This window comes from Phytophthora infestans, genomic scaffold (assembly GCF_000142945.1).
Source record: "Phytophthora infestans T30-4 supercont1.359 genomic scaffold, whole genome shotgun sequence".
Taxonomy (NCBI): Eukaryota; Oomycota; class Peronosporomycetes; order Peronosporales; family Peronosporaceae; genus Phytophthora; species Phytophthora infestans.
In genome coordinates, this window is record NW_003303400.1 from 45,732 (window position 1) to 60,483 (window position 14,752).

The window sequence follows — 14,752 nt, forward strand, 5'->3', positions numbered from 1 at the left end:
GTGACAGCGTCCGATGACACCGTACGGGCACCAGGTGCCCCGAAATCGCACGAGCCAGTGTCAGACACCGATGGGCTGGTGGCTACCACTGCGTGTGCATGAGTAGCAGCGTCCGATGACGCCATTCGAGCACCAGGTGCACCGGCAACACGCGGACTAGTGTCAGACACCGTTGGATCCAGTGGTAGGGCACACTGAACTCCAAGCCTGGCGATAGGTGACCCGGCCTGGGCACCAGGTGCACCAGGGCCAGGGAGGCACGCGTCAGACGCGACCAAATTAGTGTGTGGGGCGAACCGAGTGTCTGACACCCGGAGCAAAGTGGTGATAGCGTCAGACGCAGAAGGACTCACGGGAGGAAATGAATCAGCAGTGGTCATGTTTAATAAACGAGACGACAATTGAGATTGCAATCCACCCCAAACCATTCACACCCGCTGCGGGTGTGCGGCCTTGAGGCCGGCGTGCATTCCGGTCACCCACTCCACTACGTCTGGCGGGAGCTCATGAAGTTCATGCAGATGGCTGCAAGTGGGACTGGAACCGAGCGCACATCTGCTTGCCGTTAACAACCGGAATCTGAGTACGAATGCCGGGCGGAATGATTGACGAGGTGTTGTCAGGCCGACGGCTGGTCGGACCCGAAGACCGAGCCGGACGACGGCTGCGGTCGTGTCGAGGAGTGCCGCGCGGCTGGCGCCTTCGTGGAGCACTGGCCGGCGACGCTGGAAACACAGAATGGACCACCGCAGCGTTGAGCACACGAGCCACAAAGCGTTGATACGACGGCGAGTCCTGCCGCAACTCGTGGCGGGCGTGAACTTCCAGGTCACGATGGTCTGTCTCGTGACAAAAGGTCGTCGTACAGGTTGGAGAAAACCGCTTGATACAGGTTGCACATGGCGTTGAGCAGCTCTCTGGGAGCCGCAAGGGACACGTTCTGAACGGCGTCGCCATGCACCGTACGGAAAACGGCAGCCACCTCGGAAGGATACCATTCCGCCGCTGCCTCCTAAAGAACGTGAAGCACCTGGTGCACCAGCGGCACCTGGTGCCAGCGCAGCCACGAGTGCTCCACAACGCGGGCCGGACCAGTCTACGACCCACACGTTCTTGCAGCGCCTATTACAGGAACAACGCGACGCCAATGCTGCCTTTCGTTCCCAGATGGAGACCATGACAGCCACGCTGGCATCGTTACAGCAGCAAGTGGCCCAACCCGCAACTTTGCCTCCGCCGCCCCAGGGGCGCGCGGACCCTATGGCTAATTCGGTCCCAAGAGACACCTCTCAACTTCGCATCGTTGAGCAGCAAGTAGGTCGTCATCAGTGGCCGCGTCACGAGCTCGACGAGGAGCCGCGGTCACCGGGAGGCTACCTGCAAGCACATGGGCAGGCGGAGCCGGGATCAACGTGGGCGTGCACGAGGTCGTTCCCGTTCACCGGCCCCACGCCGCCTCCGACGCTCTTGTTCCCCGCATCAGGCGCGTCGCTCTCGGTCACCGCGCCAGGCGCGTCGATCTCGATCTGGTAGCCCACAGTCCCGACTGGTGCACTCTCGTTCTCGTTCACGATTACGCTCCGAGCGACCTCACCGCAGGTCCGGTGCCAGGCACCGTCACTCTCGCTCCCGTCACCACCGGTCGCGCTAGCGGCGTCGTTCGCGGTCCCGTGACCGATCGCGGTCGCCGGATGCGATGGCCCAGGGCCACCTGCCGGTTGGCAACAGTTTGTTTCGACCATCGACCAGCGAGGTTGCGGTACATCGCGCAGCTCGGATGGGTCCGCGCCCCCCGCTTCGGTCAGCAGGTACGGATGAGTTATACAGGCGTTTCATTAACATGCCGTGGCACGATCGAGTCTGCGCCATCCATCGTCAAGAGTGTTTTCGAGGGCAGTACCGGGTCACCAAAGTGACCGGGTCCACCGCGCGTGCGGTAGAGAACAGGTCGCAGGGAGTGAGGATCGTATCCTCGAGCGTAAGCAAGGGAAGACCATTGTCGTTTGACGACTCATGTAATCGATCCAAATCCACGGAGGCATTATCGTCGAACGTCGGGGTAGCCACGCATCGCCAGGCAAACGTAGCGGGAACCACTGAAGTCTTAGCCCCACTAGGGGTAACGTACGAGATGGCCTGGCCACCAATGTCGACCAAGACACCACCCGTAGCAGCAGGTGCCTTGAATAAACTCGTTAGTGCAGATCGTACACCCGCCGGTCCGACCGGCGGTGACGTAGTGAGCAACTGCCAGGCAGTCGTAAAGTCAGGCAGTGGTGATGTGACTCGTGCACCATGTTCAAAGCCCAGCAGGAATTCTTCACGTGAGATAATTTGGCTGCGCATGTCATTCAATGGCACGGCTACCACTTGACGGGGCGCGTCCGCAGGGCCGCGCACGCCCACCATACACAAGTAACTGCATCCCGGATCCAGCACAAGGTTGATGTCATCCACCAAAATGATGGTCGAAGCTCGAACGTAGGAGAGGACTTGACCACATAAGTACACCTCGGAGGTGTGACGAACGAACTTGGTGTCACAATTAGTTGAGGCCACGAAGAACTGAGAAAACCGTAGGAACCGAAAGACTGAAAGAAGGGGGCGCTCCAGGAGCTCCTCCGACAAATCATGGGACGGGTGCGTCAGTCGCCAGTGTGGGATCCAATACTCCACGACAACGTGCTCCTGGAGCGCGGGGTCGACGTCCGATCGGCGCTGACCAGGCAGCAGAAACGTGAGGGTGGCCTGCCAGGCAGGCCGCTTCAATCCGTCAGCATCGTCGAAGAATGGGCTGGATGCAGACTCCCGCAGAACCGGATCACGACCAATCGTTGCGTACACGGGTTCATCCCAGCGGCCCGTCAGCTCATCCGGGGCCTCCAAGCGCACTGTTCTCCCTCCGAGGGACGAGTACGACGCCCGCGGCGGGTTCCGCGACGGAGCAGTGGGAGCAGAGGCGATAACGCGCATGAAAAATTTCCTGGCAACCTGGTTGCTTTTTCTCGGTAGCTCTGCGCTACTTGGTCGTCCGGTGCTCTGAGCTCTGGGCGGCGAATCGGTGAATGGTCTGGATTCGCCGTTCGCTCCGGTTCGGAAAAGCCCGGTTACGTTCTTCGTACTTAACCGAACACTTAGATCTGCTGACGCCGAGTCCACCGCCCCCGACTGGATAATGCAGGCTTTTGGCATACCCATCGCTGAGTTCACCACGGCTGCAGAACTTAACCCATCGACTCCAGACTCGGCTCGTGCCTCACCTTCATCGCTGTTGCTACTGGTATTCACCGTCCAGCTCAGTCCTTCACTGTTAGCCTCAACATCTCTTAAAAGTAATACCTCCAGCTTGGCATTTGCAGTCGTCACGCTAGGGCGCTGTACCGCTGAGTCTGCTACGACGGCAGGGCAGACATCCACGCGTCCACACTCGTCCCTCGCGTAGTCGGTTGTTCCATGGCACACCGGAACAGCTCCCAAGTCATTTCTTGCGGCTGGTTCTCCGAGCGCCGAGCTCGCCGTCACCACATGATTAATCCCAGCACTTATAGTGGTCAGGGTGCTCACAGCTGAGTTCGCCTCGCCCACAATACTTGGTCTAATGACTCCAAACTTGGCTCGGTTGTCAATAACGGGTTGGGCGTCACGTAGGACGTGTTTGGAGCGTTCTTCAGGGTCTCCCTCCGTTATAGCTGAGTCTTCAGTCGCCGACACGTCTTCCTTGACCCTTACTGCACTTGTTCCTTCAACCGCTGAGTTTGCGTTGAAATGGCGCCATGGTCTTCAAACTTGGACAGCTGATAGGAGACATCTTGGACATCGTGTAGCACCGGCGTACGCGTCAGAAATGGCGCCATGGTCTTCAAACTTGGACAGCTGATAGGAGACATCTTGGCCATCGTGTAGCACCGGCGTACGATCCGCTCGGACGTCTTCCAGCTTGAACGCTGAGTTTATAGCCGGGTCACCCCTTGTCACCCCTGAAGTCGATATGGCGTCGGCGTTACCGCGACGCCTCTCGTCTTCGTCGGCTTCTGTATCAGCTTCGATCCTTCTCCAGCGTTCGGCGCATGTTAATTCGGGTCCATTTTCCCCTGGAGGGGGTCGTTTTTCCACCGCCGTCGGAGTTGGGTATTTTCGTCTTTCCACAGCTGGCGGCTGGTGTGACAACCAGTCCTCATACAGTCGTTGTTCTTTCTGCAGCAAATCTTTGTCCATCGCTGACTCAAATGCCAATATCTGCCAGTCACGGTATTTCGCCGAGTTCACGCGGACATATCCCTCATTGGCCAGTACTCCGTGTAATTGCCATTTTATCACATATAAGTGAGGTGGGCACCAGACTGACGTCGGTCGTACGTTCGTAATCAGGACATGGGTTGGTCTTCCTCGCGATTAAAAACAACCGCTGGAATCCAACCCTTCGTCCGTCTCACCCACAAGTCATGCGTCGACTCACTGGGTTGCCGCCTGGGCAATTTGAACTCAGCGGTCATTCGACTTTCGATTGTTAACCCGTCTGGTGGCCCACATGGGACATTTGGTCCGAACTCGGTCTTGGTCGGCGCATTACTGAGTGGGATCACCATCTCATCGGGTAGCTTGACCGCTGAGTTGTACAGATCCAGACGGATCCCAGCTGGGATCATGAAGTCGGTGCCGAGAATCAAATCGACACCGGCATGATGAGGCATTATCCATACTTAAAACTCGTATGCCACTTCCCAGCCGAGTGTCACCTTCACAACTGCTCGTGACGTTGTCACCATTCTGTCTTGACTTATTCCTTGTTATGTCGATTCGCTTATCTCGGCTGGCCACTCTCTTGAGACGCAGTTTCCTCGCGAAGTATTCACTAATCGCCGAGACATTTGCTCCGGTATCCAATAATATCTTGGTCCTTCGGTCGTTCACTGCACCCAGTACGAGAGCTCTCATTCTAACTTAGCGATCAAACGTCGGTGCCGACCACCATTCCAGCCGTTCTCCCGTTAGCAGCTTCATGATTCTGGTACGATGCACAGCCTGGTCTGACTGCCGCGTTACACTTGCAATCGCTCGGTGGTCATCATCTGACTCACCGATCTCACGTTCAATTCCGTCGATTTCACACATCCAATTTCCATCCCCGCTTCTTCCCTCGGGCCGTCCTGCTTCGCCTACGAAGGCAAACAAGAAGTTCGCCTCAACTGCAGGTTCAGCTGACTGTGGCAGCCCGGCATATTCCAACCCAGTCAGTGTTGGCGCGCCGCCGAGTCTAAATCACTCGGTGTGTAAAGGTTTTGCAAGTCTTCTGGCACTTACGACTTGTCGACAGAGTTTTTCACGAACGCAGCCAGCTTCTCATATTGACGAAACAGCTCGCACTGGCCGCCTTCATGGACTTGTCTGCAGAATTTGCAGCGTCGCCGACAGTAGTGAGCCGAGTGCCCCGTTCTTCAACAAGCTGCACAAGGTCCACGCTGTGAGTTGTCGCGTGATCTATCTCCACGGTTCGACTGTTCTCGTTGGTTGTACGGTCGAGGAGGTCGGTTCGCTGAGTTTCCCCAACTTCGATTCGAGCCATTCTGGTCTCCCGCCGAGTTCTCTCGGCGGTCCGGTGTATTTCCCTTATCATTGGAAACGCCGGCGTCTATGTAGTCGTCGTCTTCCGCTGAGTCGTGTCCTCCGGACTGGTCTTCATCATCCCATTCGTATTCGGAGTTGTACGGACTCGGTGGGCTCTGATCGAGGAGTTCTTCCCCGTCAGAGTCAGCGTCAACGACAGTGACTCGGCGGTCGCGGTTCTCTTCCTTGCGACTGCGCTTCTCATCTCGACGTCCATCTCGGCGTTCATCGCGACGGCTTTGATCCTTCCGCTTATCGTCTCGGCCTCGTGCGATCACAAGTCGGTCGCGTTGCTTCTTGCGCTTTTCACCGAGGATCCGACGATTGATTATCTGTTCCACCTTACTGATGTCTTCCAACTGCAAGGGGTACATCCAATCCATCACATCGTCATCACCACAACGCAGCAAGAAGTGTTCGACATGGTCAGCCAGTCTACCCTTCTCGTACTGGATCTTGGCTGTCCGAGCATACCCGTTGAGTCGGATCAGGAAGTCGCAGATCGGTTCGTTGACTTTACGTCTCGCCGAGTAGTAACGAGTGCGGGCGGATTGGTCGAACTGTGAGCAAAAATAATCCAGGAACGCCTCGCTGAGCAGTTTCCAACGTCGCTGAGTCTTCGTCGGCAGCTGCCTATACCAACTCTTCACCGCGCGTCCCAAGCATAGCGAGAAAGGGTCGCACCAGGCACTTTGGGGCATCCTGGTGCTCTTCATCGCGTAGATGAAACGCTTGAGCCACTGGAGCGACGCGTCAGAACGGTAGCGCTTTCCTTCGAGCTCGGCGATTTTGTCGAGTGAGGCGTGGGCTCGGACTTCTAGGTACTGCGTTGAGTCTTCTTCAGCCGCGTCAAAGCTCAAGTTTCGGATGTAGTCCTTCACAGTTTCTTCACGGTTTCCTCTCACATCGAAGGCGTCGTCGTCTTCTTCATCCTCCTCGTAAGCCTCAGCCTCGTCTGCAGCGTCATACAATTCACGGTAACGACCAACATTCCGCTGTCCACGACTCGGCGCTCGCTGAGTCGGGTTTAGCTTCATTGGAGTTAGCATGTGGGAGTCTGTGAAGTACGGAGTCCCTTGCGCAGCGCGGAACACTTCACGTCTCTTCGTCTCCGGGGTCTTCGGCAAAGGAATTTTGCTTGGGTCTTCGCCGAGTGGTTTGAACTCGGCTACTCGGCTGTACACCTCCTTCGTTCCACCAGGGGCCTTCTCCAATCCAAACGCCACTCTCAACTGTTTCTTCCATTGCCAGAGCTCAGCTCCGCCACGGGTCAGACTCCAGTCGGACAGGATGAGGCTGTTTGGTCGACTGTTGCACCGATAGCCCATCGCCTTCAGCAGCAACACAGTTTCCTCCACCAACTGATTGATGTTGGCTGCACGAACCTGTTGAGTTAACTCGGGACCCAACATCGGCCACTTCGCCTGCTCCATCGCCACAGGCGCGAACATCATCATCCATTCCGACCTCGTTCTCATCTCCTCGCCGAGTCGAGCCAACACTTTATTGGCGCTCGGCGTATCGGCGTTCCTCGTCGCTTTCGGAATAAGGGGCGAGCCGTCCCCTTGAGCAACGCCGTGTTCTTCTTCATCTTCTTCATCGTCCGCACCTTCGTCGAGCTCGGCGGATAAGTTGAGCTCGACCGGACGTGGGGCTCTCATGCGTCCCACCTGCAGCGTCAACTCTTCCACCTCGCCAAGTAGCTCGGCGGTAGTCTTCGTTTCTCCGAGCTCAGCGGTCTCGGCCTTCTCTTCATACTCTACTTCACTTGCATCTCCGTTCTCGCTCTCCTGGTCTTGGCCATCCTCGTCGAACTGGACGGTTCGTCCCACCTCCATCGTCATGGCGATGAGTCGTTGATCCGCCAGGTCGGACCCCGCGAGAGGATCCTCCAGCCGTCGCTGGCTTCCGTCGCTCGGAGTTGCTGATCCCTTGAACATCTTCACACTTCTCTTTCTCTTCTCTTCCTCTTAACTTGGTTAGCTGGCACCTATAAAAACAAGCACACACTCCTGTTCCCGGGTCGCGGCACCAGTTGTGGTGTAGTAGAACACACAAATACCGTCAGATGTGGATTCCTTACACAAACCACAGCGAATCGCCGAGTTAGGTCGGCGGTTGTATGGTCTGCGCAGAGGGTGGTCCCCTCGCGGTCCGGCCCTTCCGGGGCAGACGAGTGGCTCGCTTCCACTCAGTTCCGACTAACCAAGTCAGATCACTTCCGAAGCTCCGCCGAGTTTGGTTCGGCTGAGCTCGTTCACAACCCTGTGCCCTCCACCAAAGGATGGACGACGGCGCGCGAGCGCTTTTACAGGTCACCGAGCGCAGAGGCTGCTCAGCTAGAAGTGTTACAGCACCCGGGCTATCCGACGTACCGGCCCGCTGAGTGTGCGGGGCTTTCTTTCGCGCGTAGCGAGACTTTGTCCTACCCGGACCGACCTAATCTCTTGGCGCTACCAGTCAATACCCTACAAGCTATGCCTCTCGAGTATTGACGGCAGGCATAATCCAGCCCTATGCAGGGACTTACCGGAAAAGCGTTCACGTGTCTTGGACTAGGAAAATTCTGCTCTCTTATCTTCTGGGAGCCTTTTCGGCTCCCCCTATTTAATCCTATGCTTCTTATACAAATATCTAGTGAAATGTAGTCGTTTCGGATCTCTACCGACCGTTCAGCTGAGTTCAGGCGACCGTTGAGCTCAGCGGCTATCCGGATAGCATATCCGGACAGATCGCCGAGTACTTACCGTGATCCTTTGTTCCTAAGCTATGGGTTATCAGACCGAGCCGATTCTTGACCTATAGTAGGACGGCGTATGGTCGAGTCTGGAAATCCCTACACCACACTCTGTTGCCACGTCCGGAGCCGCCTTCGACGCACTCCCAGACGTACGCGTATGGTGCGTACCCGGCGTACTCAGCGTACTCGGCGTATGGCTCCGGGGTCCGTTCGTACGGAGCCCCCCCCGGCGTACGGTCTTGACCGCAGCCTTGCCGTTCCGACCGATGCTTGGGTGCCTGCTCCGACGCCGTCGTCGACGTCTGTGACCGGCCCTCGCTTCGAGGAGCTGAGTCAAGGTGGGTCTGCGAGTCAGCAACCCCCTACGGGCGGGTCCAAGTACCGCTTAAGACGTCCAACATAGAACGTCGGGTGCGTCGTCATTGAGTTATGCAGGTCGATGGTGTACGACGCACCATGTCTGGCCAGGACTGCAAATGGTCCGATGAAGCGGTGCTTCAGCTTGTTGCTGCCGACAGAGCTGACAGTATCAAGAGGTAGGTTCCTTGTGGCTAGTACCACTAAGTCCCCCACTTTAAATACACTTAAGTTGCATTTTCCATGTTTGTCGGAGTACTTCTTTTGTTTATCCTGGGCCGCTGCCATGGCATCGCGGACCTGCTGACAACGCTCAGCTTGGTATCCATAAAGGATTGCACTTGTTTCCGCAGCGAAACTGGTCTCACATCCGATACCTGGGAGGAAAGGGCTTTTCGAGCCTCTCCCCCACTTAGATTAGATGCGTCAGTGTCTCCTCGAAGCGTGAGAGGCACTCTGGGGTGACGGAAGCCGTTCAAGTAGAACGGCGTGAGCTCCGTGGATGCGTGCACCGCGTTGTTGAGCGCAAACTTAACTACTGGAAGCTGCGTCGACCACGTACGTGGTGCTGCCGCGCCCACACTGCGCAGTGTCCTCGAGCGCTCGATTGACGCGCTCTGTCTGACCGTCTGTCTGCGGATGGTCCGCAGTGGACATCTGCAGACGAGTTCCCAGCAAAGGAAACAGCGTTTTCCAAAACGCAGCCGTGAACCGCGGGTCTCGGTCCGAGACAATCGTCTCCGGGAGACCGTGATAGTGGAACACCCTATCGACGATCAACCTTGCGGTTTGTCGCCCGTAACAGTGACGGGCACCGGAGCAAGATGTACCATCTTGCTCAGCCGACACGCGAATATCAACGTTCCGGTGTTGCCGTGTCCGTCGGCGGGAAGCCCAAAGATGAAGTCAAGACTCATCGCCTTTCAACAGTCAGCCGGTACGTGCAGGCTCTGTAGTGGAGCCGAAGCGTGCCCTGCGGGTTTGACCTGCTGACATGTTTCACATGTCTTCACGTATCGGGCGACCCACTTGTACATGTGGGTCCACCAGAAGGCCTGAGAGACCGATAGGAAGGTCTTCTCGCGGCCCAAAAGGCCGCTGGAGGGCCTGTCGCGCCTCCGCGAGGATATCGAGCTTCAGATCCTCGTCGTTGGGTACGAGCACCCGTGGAGGTTCATTGGTCTCCACCCGGTAATAGAGGAGGCCATTCGTCAGCTCATATCGGTGGAGCCGGGAGCGCTATCGCGACCAAAGCCAGTCGGACTTCGCGCTCGTTCCTGCCATAAGGAACTTGACGAGAGGCGCGACAGCCTCATCGTCCCGATACGCCATGCGTATCCGATCATATAGATCCGTTGTTACCCGTGTGATGTGGGCCAACTCATAGTCAGGACGCCGAGAGAGGGTGTCCGCAAGCACGTTGAGCTTGCCCGGCTTGTAATCGACGCGGAAGTTGTACTCCGTGAAGAAGGACAGCCACCTCGCCATCCTTTGCGAGAGGTGAGGCGGATTTGTCGCCGTCCTCAAGGATGCGTGGTCTGTGTAGAACACGAAGGGCCGGGAGCCCAGAAGGTGAACACGAAACTTCACAAGGGCATATTTCATTGCCAGGAGCTCGCCTGGACTGGAACGAGATGACTCGTTCATGTCCAGCCGTGTCGGCCTGCAGCAATGCACATCCGATGGCGTAATCAGACGCATCGCAGACGACGCTAAACGGCTTCGTCTCGTCCGGCAGGACCAGGACAGGGGCCTCTTGGAGACTGGTTCTGATGCTGTCAAAAGCATCCTGGTGCTCTTGCTCCCAGCGCCAGTCGACGTCCTTTTGAAGGAGGCTCGACAAGGGCTTAGCGAAACCCGCGTACCCTGCGCTGTACTTGTGAAGGTAGTTGGCCAAGCCCAACCACTTTCGAAGATCCTTCTGGGATCGGGGCGTCGGCCATGCTGCTATGGCCTTGACCTTTTCTGGGTCAGCCCGACCGCCCACGTTGCTTACGAAGCAACCGAGAACCTTTATCTCTGGTTACGCGAAGACGCACCTGTCGATGTTGACGTAGAGCTATTTCGCTCGCTGCAGCGGGGCTGCCGTAACTTAAGCGTCAGAGGAAGACGTTCGACTCAAAGAGTCACTAATACTAAGTTCCTTATCCAAAGGACACTTACAGCCCAAGACCAGGGCTCAAAGTTAATACCTTAACTTGTATGCTTCAAAACCAGAAGTGTTTTATTTACTATTATTGCGGCCAAGCCGCTTAGGGGTAAATGTATCTGTTTAACTATCTAGCATAGTTAAACCTAATTAAATGCATAACGTGTGGCTTTCGGCCAACGTACTGAGAGACCTTGTTAACTCTCCAACTTATGTACTGAGAGTTTGTTAGCTCTCCGGGTACTTCGTACCCCTGTGTGTTCCACACCATGTAACCCCGTTACACTCTCCACCGCTAAGATGAGAACATTCCGTTCTCGAAACTCTCCTCAGCGAGGTCACGTCTTGTTAAGACGGCGGAGGTTACTACACCTCACACCAGCGTTGTACAGCTCCGTGAGCTCACAAACGCCTACGCATCGTTGATGCCCAACTTCTCGTCGTCGGCCCACGGCCCAATGCTCCCAGCGCAGCGCGCATCTTGCTCTCAAGCGGTCTTAGACCTACGCTCGCGCTCCGCGCCTACTCCAAGAGCTACAAACCGCTTAGAGCAATGCTCTTGACTCATTCGAGTCGTCGACAACAGCTCAGCGGTTGAACACTCGCTTCACAAGCGATAGGTCGGTGGTTCGAACCCACTAGGGCACAGCCCTCTTGTTCCATGAACGATTGTTCACGCTTAGACAAGCTTAAGGGCAACACCCTTTTAGCTCAATGGCTGAGCGTTGGCTTTGAGAGCCACAGGTCGGTGGTTCGAACCCACCAGGGCACAGCCCTGTCGTTCCATGAACGATTGTCCACGCTTGGACAAGCTTAAGAGCAACACCCTTTCAGCTCAGTGGTCGAGCGTTGGCTTTGGGAGCCACAGGTCGGTGGCTCAACTCCACTCGGGCGCAGCCCTCTCATACGATTAGTAGTCCGTACTCGAACTGACGTACGGGCATCGCCCTTATAGCTCAATGGTAGAGCTCCGGCCTGTCAAGCCAAAGGCCAGTGGCTCGATCCCCGTCCGGGACACCACTTTCGCTGTTGCAGCGCATCCACATTTGGACCATGCTCATCGATCAAGTTGTTTCAAAACAACTATGCGTCTATCGAGACGCTTGTGCCTGAGCACAGCGCGAAGCACCTGCTTCCTTCGGGACCATGTCCCTAGCACTACGAGGTCTCTCCACCTCCTGCTCCCGCTGCGAGCACCGCTCATACGTACGAGCTGGCTGCAGCAGCCACTGGTCAGAGCCTGAGCTCAACTACTGACCTGATCGATCCCCACTTTAGTGGGAGGCGCCCAGCGCCTGGCGACGCTGTCGCACGCCATGGTGGCTCTTCGGCACATGATGTGCCCGGTTGTAAGCGTCAACGACGTCAGGGTAATCTTGCCGGAGGATAACCTCAAACTCCCATGAGCTCTGTGAGTGAGGGTAACCCCTCCACTTCACCAAGTACTGGGTACGACCCTGGCGTCTACGCCACGCCACAAGGCGTTCCACGTGAAAGTGGAGCTCACCATGCTCATCGAGCAGAGCAGGAGGAGGCCTTGCCTCTGCTGGGCTCTCGCGGGGAGAGTCAGCACTTGCCGGAACGGCGTCTGCGTCCATACTACGCCGGCGTCCACGACGCGAACGTTCACGTTCACCGCCCATCGGTCGATCTCGAAGAGATGATCCACCTTGTGGATAGGTTAGAGCCACCACTGTTGACTCACAGCCAGGTCTCGGACCTTGGGCGTCCAGTCGCTCGGCTGAACGTTCAGCTTGCCTTGCTCCTGCATCTCGAGCACTTCGCTCCGCGACCTGTGGCTCTGCCACATGCTGTTGATCAGTCATCTGTGGATACACCACTCGCTGTCGTTCAGCCTCCCGTGGCTCTACCACCTGTCCGTGGCCCAGCCACCGTTGGTGCCAATGCCTCCGCGCTCACCTGAGCAGGGTCTTGGTATGGCTTAAGCAAGCCAACATAGAAGACCGGATGCGTGCGCATCTTCTTCGGAAGGTTCAGCGTATACGCTAGGCCCTTCCTGGCCACGACCTTGAACGGTCCTATGAACCGAGGTCCTAACTTCGTCTTGAAGACTGCAGACACTGCATGAGTATAAAGGTTCTTAGCGTTTAATAAAACTTGGTCACCGACCTCAAACCTCTCAACATTGCTTCTGCCCTTGGCATCTGCATGTTCCTTCTGCGTGTCTTGGCTTTCAGCCATAGCGTCGCGTACTTGACGCATTACGCTCAGTCTCAAAGAGACAAAGTCATCGACTTGCTTGCGAGCCGCAACAGGGCTGACATCAGCTAGCCGCTCGGCGATCCCTCCTCCATCAAGCCCTGAGCCACTGCGTGGCGGCGTCAGTGGGACGCGAGGGTTACCCAAGCCGTTCACATAGAACGGAGTGTAGCCTGTCGAGGCGTGCACTGCATTATTTAATGCGAACTCAACGAGTGGGAGCATCTGGCTCCAGCGTTTTGGCGTCTCAGCGCATACGCTTCGGAGGGTATCCTCCACAACGCGATTCACGCGTTCGGTCTGACCATCGGTCTGCGGATGGTCCGCTGTGGACATGTCCAAACGAGTGCCGAGCACTCTGAAGAGGGACGTTCAGAACTTCGCGGTGAAGCGCAGGTCTCGATCCGAGACAATTGCCTCAGGCAAGTCATGTTGGCGAAAGACTCGGTCTAAAAACAGCAAAGCTGTACCTTCACCATCAATGGTGTCCGGCACTGCCGCTAAATGAGCCATCTTGCTCAATCGGTCTCCAAAGACCACTATACCCGTGTTTCCCGCCTTATCCTTGATAAGGCCAAACACAAAGTCCATACTCATGGACTGCTAGCATCCCTTGGGGACAGGCAAACTCGCCAATGGCGCTGCCGTGTTCGGCGCGGACTTTGTCCGTTGACACGTCTCACACGTGCGTACATAGGTGCCGATCCACTTATACATCTTGGGCCACCAGTACATCGAGCTCACCGAGCCGTAGGTCTTCTCCCGACCTATGTGCCCGCCCACGGGCGTATCATGAATCTCATAGAGGATTCGATACTTTATATCCTCATCATGATGAACGACTTCACGAGGGTTATCCTCAGAGTCGGTGCCGTAGTACAGCAGGCCACCATCGAGCGAGTATCGATGCAGCCTCGCGCGTAAGCGCGCAGACAATTCCTTGTCAGAGTTTTTCAACTCTTCGCTCCCAAGAGCCCGTAGCAGCGCTACGCACATGTCGTCCTGTGCATACGCTCTGCGTATCAAGTCAGGCACTGACGACGTCACTGTCGTGACATGAGCTAATTCGTAGTCCGGGCTGCGCGAGAGCGCATCGGCCACTACATTAAGCCGCCCCGGCTTGTACTTCACCTCGAAGTTATACTCGGCAAAGAAGGAAAGCCATCTTGCCATTCTCTGAGAGAGATGAGGCGACTGTGTCGCAGTGCGTAGCGACGCATGATCAGTAAAGATCACAAAAGGCTTAGAGCCTAGCAGGTGTACCCTGAATTTGACTAGAGCATACTTCATTGCAAGTAGCTCTTTGTCATGAACTGGATAGTTCTTCTCTGCAGTTTTGAGCTGGCGAGACTCAAACGCAATCACGCGTTCACGCCCTTCGGCGTCTGCTTGTAGTAAAGCACAACCGATTGCAAAATCGGAGGCGTCACAGACGACGCTAAACGGACTATCCGGGTCCGGTAGCGCAAGGATCGGAGCCTAGAGGAGGCTCTTCTTCACAGCCTCAAAGGCTCCGTCGTGCTCGACGTTCCAGCACCATGGTGCATCCTTCTTAAGGAGATCTGATAATGGCCGAGCCATCTCCGCGTAGCTCGCGCTGTACTTGTGCAAGTAATTGGCGAAGCCTAGCCACTTGCGTAAGTCTTTTTGGTTCTTGGGAACCGGCCAATCCACGATGGCCT

The 14,752-nt window shown here is 56.4% G+C and overlaps 1 protein-coding gene and 1 non-coding gene across 2 annotated transcripts; one reads left to right on the forward strand and one right to left on the reverse strand.

Moving 5' to 3' along the window:
* Positions 1-2,320: 2,320 nt before the first annotated feature.
* On the reverse strand, positions 2,321-2,973 carry PITG_21415 (uncharacterized protein; the record flags this gene model as incomplete). Its single annotated transcript, XM_002894893.1, has 2 exons — positions 2,321-2,338; positions 2,407-2,973. 2 exons carry the CDS (start codon positions 2,971-2,973, stop codon positions 2,321-2,323), a joined length of 585 nt encoding a protein of 194 aa, XP_002894939.1.
* Positions 2,974-11,672: 8,699 nt separating this feature from the next.
* PITG_31525 lies at positions 11,673-11,746 on the forward strand. Its single transcript has one exon. It is a non-coding gene; the product is annotated as a tRNA-Pro (tRNA).
* Positions 11,747-14,752: the final 3,006 nt, after the last annotated feature.